Genomic DNA, 20,611 nt, shown 5'->3' with positions numbered 1-20,611 from the left:
TGTGATCTTTGTTTAATAATTATTGTCTATTGTCTTTTTTTAAAAATTATTCTGTCTAGGCTTTATGGTGTCGAGAGTCTCACTTTTTAATGGATTTCTAAATTAATTGTTCTATGTTGGGTGAAATCCGGTAACCCACAATCACTAAAATTAGTGATTGTAAAATATGTTTTATTTTGCTTGTTCTCTTAATAATATAAAATAATGTATATAATTGAATTGAAATGGCTGGTCTTGCATATCAAGTTATATTTACTAGATTATATACTAACAAACTATATATAAATAATAACCCTAAAAAAATTTCGGGGCAACTCCTCAATACTCCGAATCCTAAATCTTGACTACATCCCTGCAAATTTGTCGTAGCTTCTTTTATCATTTTTATTCTCTTACTTAAATATAAAAATTTTAAGAATTGGACGGGCTAGTAGATCGGGCCATAAACAGGCCGTGAACCCCAGCCCGTGAATAGGTGTTGGCCGGACCTAGCATAACACGTTGACTTGGTTAACCGGCCGTGTTAGCCCGGTCCCAAACGGGTTGGGCCATTATGGGCTAAAGGCCAGTTTGACACCTCTATATATGGTATAGCATGGATCGGTTTTATCGGCTATTACAAGCCAACCGATAATCAACCGACCCATACAGTCGAGTCGATAATTTCATTCGACCCATGTAGAGATGGGTCGGATAGTGGTTGTCAATATAATCAAAAGTCGGTTAGCGAATAATTATCCACCAACTTACTTTCATAATTAAATATTAAAGTATTTGTTTAAGTGATAAGTGTTAACAACTATGGTTACTCTGCAACTTCTGTACTTGCAGGTGAGTGTGAGGATTTTGATTAATCCTAACTTGGAAGCGGCTGTACATGGAATAAGGCCATCTGCAGATTCTGCACAACCTTGGATGAACATCTAAATGCCCATAAAGTATGGCTGAATAGTGAATAGCTTCCCATTCAAAAGAAAAGAAATAAATACAGGTAAATAAGGACAGTCACGATGACTGGTAGTTCCCAGAATGGAAGTCTGCTATGACCGAATCCCTGGAGAAGCTGAACCATCTCTTTTTCTCAGAGTAGCGGAGACAAGGCTCAAGAACAAGCCCAATAATCACGGCAATGATGCTGATAACCATGACTTTGGAGGAAGCAAGAGCTAAAACCACTAAGATAAGGATGGTTGGAGGAATGCACATCAGTATTGATCCAGCTGTTCCCACAGGTATCTTATAAGGCCGAGATGCTGCTGGGTGTTCCATTCGTAGTTTCACAAATGCCATAAATTCCATAACCATTCCAAAGCAATACAAGAAGTTCTCTGTAGCTACGATCTCTTGAAAGCTCAGCCACGACAGTAAAATTACTCCGGAGGCAGAGCATAAGATCCCAGCAAGCGGAGTTCCATGTCGAGACCTCCTGCCAAAACATTCTGGAAGCATTCCACGATCCGCCATCCCCAGAAGCTGAAAAGAGTCACTGCTCATTTCAGCTAGAAACATACCCATATTTGACAAAGCAGATGCCACCTGAATCCAGGATCTTAACCATACACCTCCAAGGATTTTAGCAATGTCAGAAAAATACCCATTAGACCATAAATCACGATGAACTGGAATGGCTCCAGTACCAATCAGAAGAGGGAAAAAGTTCCCAAATACAACCAAGATAAGAGTATAAAAGAGAGCTTTTGGAAGAGTTTTACTTGGATTTTCCACCTCTCCAGCAAGAGTACTAATAGAGTCCCAGTAATTCAGGTTCCACAACAAGGTATTTAAGTACAAACTCCAGTTTATGTTGCCTGTATCTACCAACAACCATCTGGAAGGATTCAGTTTTGGAATAGCCACAACTCCCATGAAGACAAAGGGAAGAAGTGAGAAAACCCCTAATAGTATGGCAACCCATCCCACAATGGTCAGACCCCTATAATTCAAGTAAGTGAGAGCAGCCGTTAGAATTAGCACTGCTATGATCCTGATGAAACCATCCTCCAATGCCGGAATTGCAGATTTGAGATACTCTAGAAATAGAACAGGATATAGTGCATTATCAATAACACCACTGAGCCATTTCATCCAGCCCTGTTGAAAGCCCCAGTAAGGACCCAATGCTGCTGAAACCCACACTACATAACCACCATTCTCTGGGAACATAGTACCCATTTCTGCAGTGATCAAGGCTTCTGGAATGCTCCATATGAATGGGAAAACTAAAAAACCAACAAGGGCTAAAAGGGGGCCGGCTGCCTGGACACTATCTTCAACACCAAATGGTCCTCCAGATACCTCATAAAAGATCAGAAAAACAAGCTGGATGACTGATACTTTTTTGAGCTTCTCTACCCCCAACTCCACATACTCCACATTTCTGGACTCCAGCATTTGAGCAGATGTTAGTGTAGCAGCCAATGAAGTCTCTGTTTCTGAGTCACAATATCGATCAATCAAAGATTAAGATGATCAGAAACAACTAAACAGTACTTCTAAGTTCAAAAGAAAGCTGTTATCCATAAAAAAAGAATCATGGGAATGGAAAATACAGTTCTTATAGAATAAAAGCCAAGCATATACTCTACTCTCATTCTCAAGAAGACACAAGCTCTACTGCTAAGAAGACACGAGCTCAACAAAGTCCTAAATACAGTTGGACCGAGCAGCTTTCTAACAGCTAGAGGTCAATATGCTGATCTGAAACTTCACCAACTTATAAAGTGAAGCTCGAATCAAATATACATTTCAACCCATATCAACTTCATGTTTTATAGTAATTGCCAAGTTTTCTTCATCTTATCAGATATTTCTAATAAACAGAAATTTAAATTACAAAATTTACAATAACCATATCCCCAATTTAGATAAACATAGGCAAGAGGCCAATAGGCATAACCAGAAATAACAACAACGACAAGAGACTAAATGAAAAATCATAAACGATTTCTACCCCACCTTAAACAACACAAACCCAGATCAGGGGGAAAAAAAAGAAGGAATGAAATTAAAAGGAGAATTTACATCTACTTTGTCCATTAAGAACTCTGCTTCAATTCAAAAGCTGTAGTTTTTGTAGAGAGAGAGAATAAGAAGATAACACTAACCAAGAGAATCAAAAGTGGGTCTTGATTGAAAAGATTTTGTCTCTGTTTTGCTGTGATAAAGGGGTCATTCTGTGAGCGGGACACCACGACCACGTGCAGCTTTCGAGATTTCCCTTCTTGTAAATCAGTTTGGAGATGATAGATAAACAACCCAAGAATACTTGGAGTCCTAGGGTCTGCTAGTGTCACAAATCTTTCCACTAACAACAATATTTATATTGGTATCTCTTAACAGATTCTCTATTTTATATACAAAATGTCACTTTTTGACAGTTTCTAAATTCTCTATTCAACAATTACTGCATCAGTATCTCTATTATAAATTTCTACAGCATTAAAATATTAGTTTCTTCTTATTTTATTATTACCTTGTATATTATTTGATTTCAAATAAAAATTAAATATTTACAAAATATTTACCTTTAATTAATAATAAATTAAAATATTAATTTATAATTTTCTATTTTAAATTTAATGAAATGGTATGTTATTAATGTCTCTCCTAATGTTGAAATATTTTAATAATTTAATAAAGAATTAGTATTTTATTTTACAATTTCATGCATAAAATAAAAAATCATCTCTTTATGAATTAATGATTTCGGCATAAATTATTACATGAAAAACGATTTCATCAATACCGAGACAATATTATATCATTTTTTTTATGTTACAGAATCGGTTCAAGTGCGCTAGAGTTATTGCATGCACAACCCATGTCGGTATTATATTGATTTCGAACAGATACCGATGCAGGTCATATTTGGTGAAAATCTATACAGGTGAAGCTGTATTTTGTCTACAAATTGTGTTTTACAGTAACCAATGTGAATGCCCTAAGGGATCTATTTTTGAGATGATTATTTTCGGCCTTGGGACCATTAATTCTGGAGTCATATGAACTATATCTTACTTTCATCAAGTGAAAGATGCAGATCTGCAAAGTGATGTGCATATTGATTGGACCCGTGAGTGTGACATAGTGCAAATGCATGGCTATCTACATAAAATGGACTTGGACCATGTGTCCATGTGTGTGTTGAGCTTGAAATGGGCCAAGTTGACGAGCTGGAGTAGCTTAGAATAATGGATAGCTTTAGTCACATCTCGATTTTTTCTAAAGACACCCCAATCTAAGTTGACCACCCTTTGTAAAAATCAGTTGACGGGGTATCTTTAGAAAAAACCGAGATGTGACTAAAGCTACCCTAGAAAATATCTGTATTGTTCAAGAAAGAGCTGTTAGAGGCAAAATTTGAAATAAAGGAGCCAAAGGACAAACATGAATGCTTGGACAACTTGTAGCCAAGCATTCGTGTAAGCTTCATTGTCTCCAACGGGCAGCAAAGCAAGGGTCTCCGATTTGATCAAAAATTTTGATCTCACGGCCACATCTTGAAGATGCTTGTGATGTACCAGATTGAAGAGCCATTGCTTTGATCAAATGGCTATGATCGACCTACAATAATTAAGACGAAAATAGAATTCCTAATTCCATTCTCTAAGACGAACTAAAGGGATGTCTCTAAGCAGCCGGATTATCTCACCATCATTAAGAATCCCATGGATTTGGGAACAATAAAGAAGCAAATAACTTCTGGTGAATCTTATAACCCATTGGAGTTTATGTCTAATGTGAGGCTTACCTTCTCCAACGCAATGGCATTTCATGTCATGGCTGTAAAGCCATTGCCTCCCTCCATATAGTCGTTTCGATGCTCAAGTTCGTGCAATTCAGCAGGTCAGGGAGATGTAAGCACCTATTGTGATGAGCCTGAGGATTTGGATGAGGATAACAAGTGGAAATTGGGTTTGATTTGAAGGAGAAGAGTGAGGACACGGCGAGCTCGTTTGAGGAGAATGGGTCAAAATTTAGACACGTGTCATCATTTCGTTGACTAAGGAGGTAAACATGATGGGCTTATTTAGCCCATTTTTCAAAATAATCCCAAAAAAAGTACGACAGCTCAATCGATCCACCTATTTTGCAAAATAGGTTGACTATTTTTTGACTTGTTGTCCCTGTTTGAAGAGTTATCTATCTCCTCTAGTGCACCCAAACAACCCAGTAGTCAAACGGTCAACTGAAACTGAAAAGCAAGAGACAGTTACGTAACAACCAACACCAGTTGGCACTTACCCACTTCACCGTGCCATCCACGCACTTCACAAGAGCGTATGAAATCCTACCACTCTTCCTCTTCTTCCAGCTTATTTTGTTTTACTATCTGTGACAACTGACCATCACTCCTTCTGCTTCTTCCTTTACTTGCGAAATTCAGAGATCAGATAATTCTTCTGGAATCATCTCTCTCCTTGATCGACAATGGACCAGAAACCGGCGATCGATCCTTCAAACAATGAGAAAGCCATAATGAATGGCTCCCACTCTCCGACTTTTCTCTTCCACAACAACGGATTCGATTCGGGGTACAACTTATCGGACATAGAAATGGTAACGATTCAAACGAAGACGTACACGAGTCTCAAGGACATATTTCCCGCTTCGACTCCGGCAATCACTTCGGCGACGGGGCTCAACTCGAGCTGGCACGAGATACCGATCAAGAATCCGCTTCTGAAGCACGCGGCTTGGGCTTATCTGCAGCCGATGTCGACTCCGACGGAGATAGAGGAGAGAGGGTTTTGGGGGAAACTGAAGGAGAGGTGTTGTGGTGAATGGGGGTGTGTGGGATGGTTAAAAGACGTCGTTTTGAAGGTGTTTTGGTGAAGAGGAGTGATTGAAGAAGAAGACGACCACCACCGCGAAAAGGTCTACTGAGGGATAGGATAGAAGACTGCTATCGGTGGGCGTCTGTAGAATTTCCGGGATTTTTTTTGGAATATTCCGGCTTGACTGTTAGTTAAGTAAAGTGGCACAGCTTGTAATATTTCAAATTAGTCTTTTTATTTAAAAAAATAGTATATATTTTTATACTTCTATGTAATGTTGCAAGCAGTTTATCATATATGAACGGTAATTGGAGTCGGAGACTCTCCTAGGGTCCCTCATTTGGTATCCTTGGGAAAGATGATTAAGTGAGTGCTTACAAGTTACGTCCCTTCGGACCTTTGAGCGAAATGCGATAAAATAAATGAAAATCCATGGACCGACCTCATCATCTCCATTCCATAGGAATTACAAGATCACCCAAGCAGAATAAGTAATGTTGGATGGGCTAATTCTAAAATAATATCACTTTAGTCCATTCCAAAAACTTTTTTTAGGGGCAGAGTCCCTATAATTTTTTTACGGTTATTTATGATAACACAACTACTTGAAATGATGTTATCGATAAACAACTCCTAATTAAACATAGATAGTTTTAGCTATAAAATTAAATGTAATGGAATTTCAATTACATTAAAATGTTTTTTAAGTTGTGCTACTTTACTTGTAGGCCGCCCCATTAATTAAACAATTGGCATGACCACTGAATTTAATTGATTAATCTTTTAAACTTACGCGGTGGTGAAGAAATCTATTAAACTTGCCCTACATCACTGGATCAAAAGTTGTTGCTGAATAAGATTTGAGAGTTAGTCCAAGAACAAAACCCTATACGTTGGATCCAGAATAGACTAGGAGCTTAATAGGTAGAAACGAGTCTTAGTTTATATTTAAGGGATTAGATGTAATTATATAAGTCCTAATCATCAAAAGAGGCAGACTTTGCCTAAATTTCAGTTTGTAAGTGAGGGGCATGAAATGAATCGAGAAGATAAACTTAGAATATAAATAAGGTTGACTGTTTTTTAAAAAATTATATAAATATATATATATTTTTAAAAAATCTACACTGGACTATAGCCCAACGCAGTCCCCCTTCTCTTCCCCCGGCACCCAAAGATGCTTTTCAGTGTCTAGAGATAACAAGAGTGTATGGGGAGCATAGAGATGCATGGATTGTTTGGAGACAAAGACAGAGAGACACGGTTGGCAACTGAATGGACATTGAGTAAAATATAGTCAGATACTCAGCTCCATTATGACCACCATCGGAGGACGGCTATGCATGCACATCATGAATGGTTATGAACGTCAGCTCTTCAGATTGCTGATTATCCCAGGAGCTGGGTTTGAATAGTGATCACTCTTGAATGTTCTCATATATATATATATATATACACAACACATCACACATATCGCAGAGGAAGACGAGGAAAATGAAGGAAAAACAACTTAAAAGTGAAAGGCATTATTCCCATCGGGAATTACAATTTGTAATGGCCCGAGAAAAAGTCTCATTTCAAATCCTATAATATGTACAATCACTATCAATTTTCAATAGGAAAGAAGCTCGGAGCAGGATCAGCACTCAACCAAAGAAGTCCTCAGGGCCAGAGTTCTCTCCTCCATCATCAGAAGAAACATCGCTGTTGGCATTAAATGTCAACATAAGTTCAAGAATTTCGCGACCTGTGGAAGAGTTTTCCTCCCCGAGATCTGGGCTGGTCCTCCGCCTTTGCATTGAAAATAATTGCAACATCAGATCCTGAGGTGAAGCCATTCGATACCTCCAGCCCCTTGTCTTTGGTCTTAACTGAACATAGAAAGCGTAAAATCAAACATCATCATTTCCCATTAGATAACCACCAGAAAAATTATCACAATCATTAGTCATCAATTAAAGCATGGTCACGATCATCATTGTTGTCATCTCCGTCGTCATCATTGTCCTCGTTGTCCTCCCCAACATCATCGTCACCATCATCATCGTCAGAATCATCATACATGTCATCGTCGTCACCATCATCATCATCGGTATCATCAGACAAGTCGTCATCATCATCATCATTGTCGAAAAAATGATCATCATGGAAATGATAATCATTATAAGCCTAGTCCAAGTACATCACAGGGCCAACACTGAGAATGAACTAATGCATTTCGGGGACTTCCCTTAATGAACAGACTATAGCGTGCCAGACTGTCAGCTCGAATTTGGCTTTGCTACTTTTAGAACTGCTTAAAGAATCATCTCATATAAACTTATTCTATGAGAGTTTGATTTTCCTTATTATTAGGTTCTTAGAATAAAAAAAACTGCGAGATATGATGTTTAACTTATTATTAGGTGCTTAAAAAATCATTATTGTAAATTTGTAATCATTAAAAATAGCTTGTGGAAAACTGCTGCTTTTTATTTTCGGGTGCTTTCAAAAGTAGTGTGTTCTTCTTGTTCATAAACCTCAATTTATATGACCCAGAACAAAGGTACAACAAGGCATCAAAGAAGATAGTCTGAGGAAATTCCACAGAGGTAATGTCAATTGTATCATTTTTATTCTATCAAAGAAAAGGGCATCAAACTGCTTTCAAAAGTAGTTAGGGGTTGCTTCTAAGAGCTAACTTTTTCTTATTGTAAGGTTTATTTCCAAAAAATCCTTAATGTTCTGCAATAAGCCATATAGAAAACTTCTATAAAATCTTATTTAGCAGTTTTCATTAAGCAATGCCAAACTAGACTCTAGTCTGTCCACCAAGAAAAGCCCCTGAAACAACTTAACTTTCAATGTGATAGGCATAAAATGGACAACCATTGACTAATTGATCTCCAAGGTAAAATAATGATAGAAGTAAGGTGCGCTGGAGCAGCTAAATAAAATCTAAGAGGTGCTTGTATCTTTAGACTTGTCATAAAACACAAAATTATTAGAACATGAATGATCTAAACATCAATGATACTGCTTACTTTTAACATTCCAAATGTAACAGTTAAGAAAAGTTAACATTTTGGGCAAAAAAAAGCTGATATTTCATACGGTATGACAGTGTTATCCTATTCAATTATTTGTGATAATGCTATGCATGGACCATCATAACCAGCCCTTACCCATCCAACAGTTCTAGCCAAGTTCAAAATTTTAAAGATGATATATTGAGGTACCTGTTCAATGTTCGAAGGAAGAGTAGCTCTCTCAATGGCCTTTGGAGTCCAGATCTTGATGTCATTCTCAATTCCGCTACTAGCAAGCACTGTGCTATGCGGATGAGATTCGATGCAGTTCACTACATCCTTATCTGCCTCTATGACACGAATGAGCTCTCCACCTTTTTTCTTCCAAATAAAAATCCGGCCACAATCAGACCCACTCACCACATACTCACATCCAGGCCCAAAGAAGTTCACACCCTTCACTGTCTCACAATTACGATGGCCCTTGTAGACCTGGGGAATAAGATTTTCCTCAGCATCCATGGGTGAGGAAGGCACTCGTGAGGCCGATCCCATATCACTTGCATCACTACACACAGATTTGGTAGAAGACGGAGCTAGATTAGGTCCTAATCCCATACTCTGAGTAAAAAGATAGATGAACTCATCACTGTACGAGACAAGAAGCTCGCTCTGATCCGAGAAGGCCAAGCCTGTAATTCCAACTTCATCATCATTAATCAAATGAGGAGGGCAGAAGTGATCTGCAGGTAAACCGAAATCAGACGATCCATTCCACTTATACTTGCGGATATCGTACAGTCTAGTATACTCATCAGACCCTGCAACTACAAAGAGATTTGGGTTCCTTGGGTCTATTGCGATTGCATTTAGACCTATGACAGACATGAAACTCCTATCATTAGTAGGAAGGCATGTGAAGAGTTCTGTAGCAGCCCCAGTTCTCAGATCAAACTGCAACGATACTGACAGTGTCATATTGAAATCAAGGAACAATGTCACAGGAAGATAAATGAACAGAATAACATAACCAAGAACACAACAGAACCAGAATGACAAGGGACGCACTCACGCACAGCTTACATTTGCTCAATAGGGACATCTCAAAGCTTTGAATCAGCTATTTCAATTCGAAACTTTGGAAGTACAACAAGTTAACTGAAAAAATAGAAATAGAAGGAACAGAGAACAAAGAACCGTATTTAGTTTGATTCTTTTAAGTATTTTCAATCAGTCCCCCTCCCCCTCCTCCAAAAAAATAAATAAATAATCCAAAAGAGGAAAAACATGTACAATTTCCTTTCATTTGCACCCTCATGTGTGACTTAAAAGTTAAAAGTGTAAGAACTGACGAGGTATTGGGTAATTAGATGTAAAAAATAGCAGAACAAATGGATGAAATTAGCGAGGACAATCAATACTCACATGCTGGACCAATCCATCTTCACCACAAGTATAGAATATATAAGGACTCCCAGGTTCAATAGCCAACTTATGAGCTCTTCCCTCATGTTTTCCTAGCAAAGAAGTTTCCACCCCACGCTCCAGAACCTGAGCATGCCGAACCTACAATCAAACAGAGGTTCCCATACTATTTAGAAATGGAGAGAGAGAGAGAGAGAGCAGAGGTTGCAATAAAGAATAAACACTTATACTTGATGTTACAGTAAATTTGATTTGCTTTCAAACAAAAAAATACTGCAATACAAGAGAAGACAGTTCTTTTAACATAAGCATGATTAAACAAGGTGACCATGCAGCTCCAAAATGAAAAATATAAGTCTGTCAGACCAATTCACTTCTCGTCTTAAATTGAAATTGGCAGACTACAATTCAAGAAATTCAAATTACGCATCGTGTCTTGATTGTAAAAATCGAATACCTGTCCATCTGCAGCACAGGTGACAATGCTTCGATCATCTGAGTATGGCATAATCTTTGCTTGGAAAACATTGCGAAGATGACCTGAATGGAATGAAAGCTTTATCTGCCCACTTTGCCAGTCCCAAAGTATAACTCGCTTGTCATCAGATCCTGATACCAAAATGTCGCCATCCCCATTGAAGCTCACTGTGTTCACACAACCTCGGTGCTTTTCTAGCTTCTTGTAGGTATCAAGTCTAAGTACAAGATCCTAAAAGCACATAACAATTATAAATCAGAAGTTTGTACTAACTAATGTAAGCTTCCTCATTCAGCTTGAGCTTCACTGCCTCTAGCTGCCAAATAAAGGGAGGCCAGCAGAGGAAATTTGAAGAGATGAACATCTTAAAAGATTTCTAACCTATTTTCCCTCACCCTGTTCTGACAATGAAAAGATAAACATCCACCCTAATGTAATAGTCAGAGCTGAATTGCAATACCATGAAATTTATTTTAAATCATGGTTCTCATTGTTTCTTATTGGAGATATTTATCATTGTAACCATACAGCTAAAATTAAACTATTCGAAAAAAAGAACAACATTAATTATTCATAGGACTAATGAGAAGTCCTGCTATTGATGTAGTCAACTTGGTAAGTAATCTTTTTATAAGCATTCCAACGAAAGGAAGAGTCTTGTTTCTCACACCAAGCGGAATAGTCCAGAAAACCATTCCTTCTTTGGCTGCCCCATTGTATCTCTAGATACCTAGATTGTTTCTAGATGTTGAATTTATAAAGCCCCTGAACTTTGACACTGGGTCGATTGAGCTCCTGAACTTCAGGAGCTTGTTTGACCTGAAATGAACTTCAGGGGCTCAATGGAATCAGTGATCAAAGTTAGGGCCTTTTCCATTCTTTACTCAAAAAAAAAAATCAAAACTCCATTTTGACCACCAAAAAGTGTATTAGCTAATTGTAAGTAAGCACCCTGCTTCCTAAACTGTTAACTCCACAAATTTTGTCAAAATATTGATTCATCAAAAATCATAAGCAGCCAATCATCAGATTAACCACAACCAATTCAAAATCCAAGTTCAATAAAATGATTGTAACAGAATTTTAATCTAATTGATAGCACCACCAGAATCGCATTGAGCCCTCAAAATAATAAAGTAAAATCGAAAAGGGAACAGATAACGCCGAATAAGATAATCCAGGATACAGAGAACCTCCGAAGCGGCGAGACGGTGCGCGAAACTTCGAGTGGAGAGCGACCCAAGTTCCCGTTGCCAAACATCTACAACTGCCTTGTCGAGACTCCTAGGCCTCTTGTTACTCCTGCTGTTGTTCATCGATGCAATTTCAATTCTATATGTATGGAGAATATGAATCGGTGGTGAACTCAGTGAGCAGAGAAGCGAGTGCGAGAGGAGAATGTTTGGTGATCTCGCGGTGTTTATCGGGGTTTTTGGGATTAAGAAAAACCAGTTCTTTGATTCTATCTCTTTCTCAGTTTCTCTGGAATCTGACTTCGAATCTGGGTGGCAACCTATAAATGAGTTTGTTTTATACACTTGAATGATAGTTTATAAGCAATAGTTTTTACGTAAATTTTTTTTTTAAGGGAGGAATTACAAATTTACAATGAGGTGAGTAAAGTCTAAATGGATGCGGAAACGGACTCCAACAAGATTGAAACTGATTTGGTTAAGCACCCTAGAAAGGTGAGTGAAGTCTAAATGGATGCGGAAACCGACTTCAACAAGACTGAAACTAATTTGGTCAAGCGCCCTAGAAAGGTTAGGGCATCCGTCATTCTATTACACAACCGAGAGGTTTGTAGAATATGATGGGTGGTAAAATAAAGTTGGGATCGGATGTCTTCGAGAATAAAATCATGGGGTCTAAGGGATTAATCCATCTAGTTTAGAGTAGTCACTATCTCAAGAGCATCACTCTCCAACAGAATATGAGAGAAATTGTATTCGAGGACCGGTTGAATCCCTAAACAAAAAGCAAGAGCCTCGATAGTAGAAGGTTCACCCGTTGCTGAAACACTCTAAAATCTTCAAATCTACACACATAAAAGGTAGTTTGGTATAATAACCCCAATCCCCACCCTCGAATCACCAAACTTCTAGGGTTCATCAACAATGACCCCAATAAATCCAAGAGGAGGTCGGGCTCAATGGAGAATGAATGATATGCATTGTTAGGCCCAGGAGGCAAAGCCAGGATTGAACGTTGGAGGATTATTACCAAAAACATGGTTGAGAAAATTTGGTGAGGGTTCAAAGGCAACGTCCCCGAGAATTTTTTTAAAAGTTATTTACAACATTACTCCTTTTATTTTAGAGTGCGTTTGATAGAGAGTATGGCTTAACCACCTTGATGATAATTAAAGGAAAATGATCATCTTATGATAATTAAACACCCTTAAAAAGTGTGACCGAATAAACAAAGCAAATATAACTAAACTATACAAATAAAAAGTTCAATGAGCTTGGATCAGAAAACATATAAAGGAAATAATAGTATGAAACAAAGCCCAATGAAGCAAGGCTGAATAATCAGCCCAACTAAAGAAGGCCATGGCCCATAACTCCAATGAAGACTAGCCTAGGGTTCCATTCCATCATAGATGCTCGAGAAGCTTCAAGGTGCAAACAGAGAGGCCAAGAAGAGACCGAAGACCAGAGAAGAAGATAGGGCAGGCGAAGCAAAGCTTAACAATTCTTGGATCGGAAGCCAACAGAGGATAAAGATATGATCATCAACGAAAGCTCTGATTAGTAATTTTAATTTGGGGCTATAGACATGAAATGGGTGAGGATTAGACATGTATGGTTTCACAGTGGTTCGGATGATCTGTGTTCTACCGTGATTCATCCTCTAAACCGACACAGCACTTATACATATAATTTACCAATAAATCATTAAATCCATAATGCACATAACTTGGAGATTACATCTGCAACAAGAAGAGGCAGTGTCCACGGTGGGTGCGGACAGGATTCAGAATATTCTTTGAAGGATATCATACCTGATGGCAGTGGCATTTTCCATTCTTGGGAAGATTAGCAGCTTTGATTGAAGGGCTTACATTGCCTCTTAACATATGCTTTTCCATGTTTCCTGTGGATTTTGATCTAGAAACCAAGACCAAACCTTGTCATGATACCTTGTAATTATTGGATTCCACCATCATCCATGTGACTTTTAATTGATTAGTCTTCAAGCAAACCCATAAAGCATTAGACAGAGAAATATGTTTCTCATTGCAATCGAATTTTAAACACACATATGCCTAACTCATCCAATTATCAACCGGGTGACCGCTCGTTTAAATTGTGATTTATGGAAGATAATCACTCAATTGGGTCATGGAAGTGAATCTGTGTATGGGCAAAAAATGATCTATACATGAGTTCGTACGACAGGATCCACGATGATTATTGATTAAGTGAACATTAATGAACCCAAGAGAGCCTAAGTTCACTAAGCCAGTGTCCAAAATCCAATCAACATTAAACCCATGAGAGTTTAAGTTGAACCAAGAAGGCCAAAGGCCCAAACGAGTAGCAGCTAGGCCTGCGAGAGCTTAAAGCCCAGCCATGAAGAGACCCATGAGTGTGCATTTGTATAAGTGTGTGTGGTGGTTACATATGTGAGTTTGAGGAATACATATGTGTTGCATGTGTGTTGACACGACCGTATTAACCTTATACCGAATCTGTATTCCAAGGTATTGTCGTTTTGTGGGGCAAATTTTAGGAACTTGGGCCCACTCAAATTTAAAAGTAAAACCACGTGGTTTTTAGTCAAAACAATTTTTTTTTTGATATTTGTAATTTGACTTTTACAACTTACTTCATTACCTTTTTTCATTGGATTAGAAAACTAATTGATTATATAAATCACTTTTATAAGTTGCAAACACATTTGAGCTGAATTGATTGAGCTATAAACGCACAATGAGAAGGTATTGTGAGAAAGAATAAAGTTGATAGAATATGATGAGGACTAAGGAAGACGGTTAAGGAGTCGAGTTTGCTCGATCGGTTTGATCTGTTTTTCGATTTCGGTAACTGAAAAATCATGTGCTCAACCTAATCAACGACTAGATAATTCCTAAATGGCTAAATCAATTTAGAAATTAATCAATGATGACCCAAAGACTCAATCACCCAGAGACGAGTCCCTAAACCCAAGATTGATCGAAAATCAAAAGCTGTGAAGCATCAAGATTTACACATCATATAGTATACCAAATCACATCGAATGGAATACTAGTTTGGAATCGCTCACCCAAACCCTAATTAAATACACCAAGTGTATATCTCTCACTCCTTCTACACTCGAAACAAAAACTTTTGCGGACCTTATCTATTGGCTCCACCCATGCATGTACTCACAGAAATTTTATATGTGAGTTTGTTTTCATTTTCTCTTCTTTTATCATTTGATGTTTGCATGCCAAGTCAAGCACGGGATTGTAGTTGTATTCCACCACCCAACACTCTTGCAAGGACAGCGGTGTGACTACTTGTTTTGGATGGTATAACATCGCCCATAGGTAATGAAAATCCAACTCATTGTATCTTAAAACCTTTTATTCATGCAATAAAGAAAAAAAAAATTGGTGGAACAATCTGATAAGATGTAGTAAGGATGTTTATTTCTGTTGTTTTGAAATTTTAAAATATATTATAGAGTATTTTGATGTTCATAATGTTATAATATAATAGATTTTGAAAAAAAAAATTCTAAATTCTAAATACTAAACTCTAAACCCAGACGCTTGTAACTCCTAAACTTTAATATGTCATTTTAAAAAAAATCAAGATTTAACATTGGAGAGAAAATTGTAGCTAAGAATTGTAGCTCTCTCAGTTGGAGATATAAAGGCTCTCTCAGTTGGACCACTCTAAGCTCTCATTGTCTTTGCCTCTGCCTCATGCGTACAAGTTTATCTGCAATCTTATCCTGAACAGAGGACATGGTCCTGTCATCGCGCAAATCATCAACCCCAATAATATCATCTTCAGTAGTTGGTTCTTGATATGAACTACTTGACCCTTCATCCGTTTCTGTAAATTCTTCGTCATTCGTCACCCTAAACCGAATGAAGTTGTGAAGTGTCATGCATGCAATTACAATTTGAACCTGGGTTTCATAGGGGTAAGATGACATCTTCCTCATTCCAACATCAACATAATGGGATTGAAATATTTATAATTTGGGACAAATCTAGACAAAACCCTAACCTTAGGTCAAAATTTTGAAACCAAAATGTAACCACTACATTCATTACTACTAATAACAAACTGGAAGCATCAAAGTAGTGGTGTGAAACTTCTAATGACAATTTACATGAAAAAGATGAGCAGGAAGAGCCTCTATGTAGTCGGCAAAGACCCTAGAAATAAGAAGAGCAGCAATTTTCATAATCTGACCATAAATTCAAAGAACAAGGTCCTAAAGCAATGAATTAACACACCAAACAACAACGAAATTGAAAAAAAAAAAAAAAAAAACCCAAGCAGGCAGAGAATTTAGTGTCAAAGACAACATCCAAGCAGGTTTTTCTTTATAAAAAAAAAAAACCAAAACTACAGAGATGGTTACATAGAAGCTCGTTCAATGAAATCTAACTGCAAATGAGCAAACTACATAGTATTCACAGGGAGCTGTGCTTACCGTGACAGAGTAGGTAGCTTCTTCACCGAACAAGTAACTAAACTCTGAAGAACCTATCTTGCGTTCATCGAACGGCGAAGAAAGACAACACTGAGTGGGTATGATCCGGTTGGTTTCGATGAGACGGAGAGATGGTGCAGATTGTGTCGATTTGAGAACACAACGCCAAACACAAATGCCCTTTTCCATTTAAGCTCTGAAATAATCTTCAATTTGAAGATTATTTTTTACACCGATAAAGCTAACGGTTTGAGGATGTTACCGCTAGCTTATACGAGGTGTTTGGTGAAGTGTTGGATCAAAGCGGGACAGCTAGATTATAAGATTTCCTCAACGCTTCACCAAACACACACAAAGTGTGTTGTTTTTTATTTATGACACGATGCAAGCATGTAGCTATGGTGACTGTAATTAATGCGCAAAGCAAATATTTTTTATTTAACACATAAGCGGTAAGGGGGGAGATGCGATTCGAACGGCTATCCTGATGAGGTTTTGGTGGATCCCAAAATGAAAATGATAAAAATCTCAAAAGTTTGGTAACTCAGTTATCCCAATTGTTGAGTTGGACGTCACATCGGATCCAAGTGAATTCATGAGCTCCACATGATGGACATAAAATTTTGTGCGTATAACTTAACAGCTGGGATAATTGATATACCAACTACTAAAATACCTATCATAACTAATTCCTAAAAATCTAGCGTTGATCCTTTGGAGTCTAACCATTGTAAAGCAAGAGGGAAATAAACAACAATTATTGTGGTTTTGCAATTGATTATATGCCAAGAAATGCCGTAATCTAGAAAACAAACAGCAAAAAAGTCAAAATATCAATAAAGTTTGGAAAGGAAGGATGCAAAAGAGGGAAAAAAAAAACTAACAATTTTGTGCTTTAAATAACAATTTATTGGGGTCAATGGTACTTCAAAAAAAGAAAGATAATAAATTTTTTATGGAGGATCATATGACATTCTTGTAATTTTTAATTTTAACATTATTTTTAATTTTAATATTTTTTTAAATTTTTAATTAAATCAAATCAAATCAATGACGAGTCCATCTTTGGACCCGAGAGGCATTTTAAGCAAACGCTTCATGAACTTCTTGGAGAAAAAAAAAACTGTGAACATGGCAGGGTGGGCGGAGCTACCAGGAGATCTCCTACTCTTAATAGCCAAAACACTCGAAACCCAGATGGATTATCTCCGTTTTAGATCTGTCTGTCCCTCCTGGAGATCCGCAGCTCCACCAAAGCCTCGAGATCTCCTCGGCCATTCCTCTGTTTCTGATAACTCTTCCACCTGTTCGAACAATTACCACGTCTCCAAACGCACCATATACCTCATCGAATCGCCTGAAAGAACTCATCAGAACCAACCATCAACTCAACAATGGTTGATTAAGGTAGAGGAAGATGTCTCCGGCAGGATGCATCTGCTGCATCCACTCTGCAACTCCACCTTCAAAACCCTTCACTTTCCAAGAGTGATAGATTTATTGAATACCCGTGTTTATCAACTGGGTCATGAGTATGATCGTCAATACAGAACAAATTACAAGCCTGCCAATGATCCATCCAGAGGAACAAGCCAATTCCTGCATATGGGTAAGGTTGCTTTTATGGGTTTGAGTTGTGATAGTGATGAGTATGTATTGCTTGGGCCTTCTTCTTCTGGGGGATTGACCATGTTCAATTCCAGAGATAACCAATGGACTGAATTGGGTGATCAGTGTTCACAGTATGTGAATGTTATTGCTTTCCATGGCAAGTTCTATGCCATTGACAAAATAGGAATGGCATCCATCATTGACCCAAATTGTTCATCAAATCTGACCTCAATTGAGCCTTTAAGTTTTGGTGATGACACCAAGAACTTCTTGGTTGAATCAAGTGGTGATTTATTGTTGGTCAATATGTACATATCTTCTTGGGTTAGGCAATACTGGGATTTCAAGCCAATTGACAACAATAGCATTTTCAGTATCACTGTGTTCAAGTTGGATGGCCAGATATGGGAACCAGTGAAAAGTTTAGGAGACAGTGTGTTATTTCTGAGTGAGCAGTCCTCATTTGCAGCTTCCGCAGCATCTCATCTTTCTGGAGTCCAAGGAAACTGCATAATCTTTAGGTATGATTCCTTTATGTACAGTGAGGAGGAAGATGATCAATCAAAGATGAGTAGCACATATGTCTTTGATCTTGAAGATGGTAATATCAAATGTGCAAAGGAAAAGCCAGAGTATTCCAACTTGTTCTGGCCTCCTCCTGATTGGGTAACTTCAGTGTAAAAAATGAAAGATTGTAAGAGTGTGTCCATTTTCCCCACCATGTAATTCCACTTGTGACTAGTAGTAAACCTTATGTCAGCTCCCACCTTTCCTATGGCTTGAATTTTCTACTAAACAAGTTATAATATTCAATATTGTGGTTTTTTTATTTTCTGTATTAATCACATGTTTATTAAACTAATGAATTAGTTGAAGGAAACAGAGAAGAAACAATTAAAGAAGCACAAAAATCAACAAAACAAATGGAAAAAAAAAAAAAAACTGAATAAAGATTATGTTTCAGTTGTATCTCTCCTTAACTACCCCTTATGATCATAATTTCTCAAGAATTTCAATTTCATTTATCTCAACATTTTCCACAAAATTGACTAATTACCAAACGTAGAATTAAGGAAACGACATCTAAGTTAAAAAAAAAAAAGGGAAGAACGAATAAATGAAATCTTACTTGGTCGTAGGTCGTTACTTGGAGGGGATAAGATATTTCTTATGCAAATTTTACCCCTATATGTGGAGCGACAGTTTTTAAGAATTGAAAGTGTGATCTCTTTTGACGACCCCCATTTTTGACTATGTGCTCTGTTTTTCTACAATTTTAATAAAATACTACACCCAGATGTTGATGGCTTCCATCTAATCATCTAAATGCATCTGGATGAGAAACCACATAGAATTCAATTTCCCCAACTACCAGAGGAATTAACAAAATACTAGGTTGACATTTTTGTCACTCGATATGGACAGATTTATATATCAAAGATCAAAGTGGCATTTCATATAGCGTTAGTCAAAAGTCTCAAATATATAAACTACTACTACTGCTATATTTATCTTGTATTCTTTAGTATTTCGAATACTCCCACACGCTAAAATTTCAAACGTTAAAATTAATATATGTTCATCAATCAAATTAATGTAAGCTCTTCTGCCCTTATCGGATCCGAGGGAGGTCCATTGTTGAAAAACACTGGACCCAACCGGTGAACAATGCTAACCATTAGATTGATCTTAGGCCTGTGAAAGTAACTTTTTTTTAATTGATGAACATTATTTGTATCTCATTTTTTATTAAGTACACCCCATTAACCCTTTAAAGATAAACATTATTTACACTATAGTTTTTACTAAACACACCCTTCTAATATGTTTTTAAAAAGTTAATAAGGTGTACTTAGTAAAAAACATGATACAAATAATGTTAATCATTTAAAAAATACACTAGAATGAAATATACTTAGTAAAAAATAGAATACAAATAATATTCATCTTTTAATTTCTCAACACATATTTTACATTTAAAAAATCTTTCTTTCATCTTCTCTCCCCATCTCTCTCTTCCCCTCCCTCACTTTATCTTCTTCCTCTTCAATTCTAGATCTTTGCTTCCCCAGAAGCTGTTCTCCGTCCTCACTCTCCTTGACGGCGGGGGGAATCTTTGAATCAAGACCAAAAAGCTCGAGAAGCTCGACTCCAGTGCCCAATATCCTTAATCAAAGTCGAGTTCGTATTGTCTTGCTCAAGCTCAGTTTATTGCCTGTTGAAGCTCGTTCTATAGCTGGATTTACGAAGTATCAGTCAAACCCATAGGTTTTTGTCCTTCCTGGTTTCACAATCTTCACAAGTGGGGTTGGGTAGAGTACTTACCCAGCCTTTTTATTTGGCTCGGGGATATCTGATGTTCTGATTTTGTCTCTATTTTTTCTGGGTTGAAGCTGTAATGTCGCTTTGATCTGTTTGTTTAATGGGTTTAGGCACAATTTTTTGATTGAAGAATGTAAAGCGATTTGAGAAAGAAAACTGATTTGAGTAGGATTTCAGCTTTTGTGTCATAGTCAAACAAAAAAATCAGTTATTTACTTAAACAAAAAAACCAGTTATTTACGGCTACTACTAATCTGACGGCTAAGTAGTATCCACTGGAGAAGTCCAGTATTTTTTTGACACTGGACCTCCCCCGGATCCGGATC

At 37.4% G+C, this 20,611-nt stretch overlaps 4 protein-coding genes across 7 annotated transcripts; 2 read left to right on the top strand and 2 right to left on the bottom strand.

Moving 5' to 3' along the window:
• Positions 1-911: 911 nt before the first annotated feature.
• On the bottom strand, positions 912-3,270 carry LOC119990837 (probable polyamine transporter At1g31830). 3 transcript variants are annotated; one of them, XM_038836960.1, is made up of 2 exons: positions 3,105-3,270; positions 912-2,432 (listed from the first exon to the last, which is right to left on the bottom strand). In XM_038836960.1, the coding sequence occupies exon 2, from the start codon at positions 2,389-2,391 to the stop codon at positions 1,006-1,008; it is 1,386 nt and encodes a 461-aa protein (XP_038692888.1). In that variant the 5' UTR covers positions 2,392-2,432; positions 3,105-3,270; the 3' UTR covers positions 912-1,005. The 3 variants fall into 3 exon arrangements, with proteins under 3 accessions (XP_038692888.1, XP_038692889.1, XP_038692890.1); XM_038836961.1 differs by having other exon boundaries at positions 3,022-3,110; XM_038836962.1 differs by lacking the exon at positions 3,105-3,270 and adding an exon at positions 2,956-3,051.
• Positions 3,271-5,345: 2,075 nt separating this feature from the next.
• Positions 5,346-6,074, top strand: LOC119990838. Its single transcript, XM_038836963.1, has one exon. The coding sequence runs from the start codon at positions 5,431-5,433 to the stop codon at positions 5,833-5,835; it is 405 nt and encodes a 134-aa protein (XP_038692891.1). The 5' UTR covers positions 5,346-5,430; the 3' UTR covers positions 5,836-6,074.
• Positions 6,075-7,195: 1,121 nt separating this feature from the next.
• On the bottom strand, positions 7,196-12,235 carry LOC119991865 (DDB1- and CUL4-associated factor 8-like). 2 transcript variants are annotated; one of them, XM_038838367.1, is made up of 5 exons: positions 11,882-12,235; positions 10,668-10,919; positions 10,211-10,351; positions 8,996-9,739; positions 7,196-7,648 (listed from the first exon to the last, which is right to left on the bottom strand). In XM_038838367.1, exons 1-5 carry the CDS (start codon positions 12,002-12,004, stop codon positions 7,424-7,426), a joined length of 1,485 nt encoding a protein of 494 aa, XP_038694295.1. In that variant the 5' UTR covers positions 12,005-12,235; the 3' UTR covers positions 7,196-7,423. The 2 variants fall into 2 exon arrangements, with proteins under 2 accessions (XP_038694295.1, XP_038694294.1); XM_038838366.1 differs by having other exon boundaries at positions 7,509-7,946; positions 11,882-12,214.
• Positions 12,236-17,431: 5,196 nt separating this feature from the next.
• LOC119990610 (F-box protein SKIP23-like) lies at positions 17,432-18,792 on the top strand. The gene has a single exon (XM_038836608.1). The coding sequence runs from the start codon at positions 17,451-17,453 to the stop codon at positions 18,642-18,644; it is 1,194 nt and encodes a 397-aa protein (XP_038692536.1). The 5' UTR covers positions 17,432-17,450; the 3' UTR covers positions 18,645-18,792.
• Positions 18,793-20,611: the final 1,819 nt, after the last annotated feature.

Source organism: Tripterygium wilfordii, chromosome 22 (genome assembly GCF_013401445.1).
Source record: "Tripterygium wilfordii isolate XIE 37 chromosome 22, ASM1340144v1, whole genome shotgun sequence".
In the NCBI taxonomy this organism is placed as follows: Eukaryota; Viridiplantae; Streptophyta; class Magnoliopsida; order Celastrales; family Celastraceae; genus Tripterygium; species Tripterygium wilfordii.
Note: the sequence above shows the minus strand (reverse complement) of the source record. Positions and strands in the feature narration are given on the sequence as shown.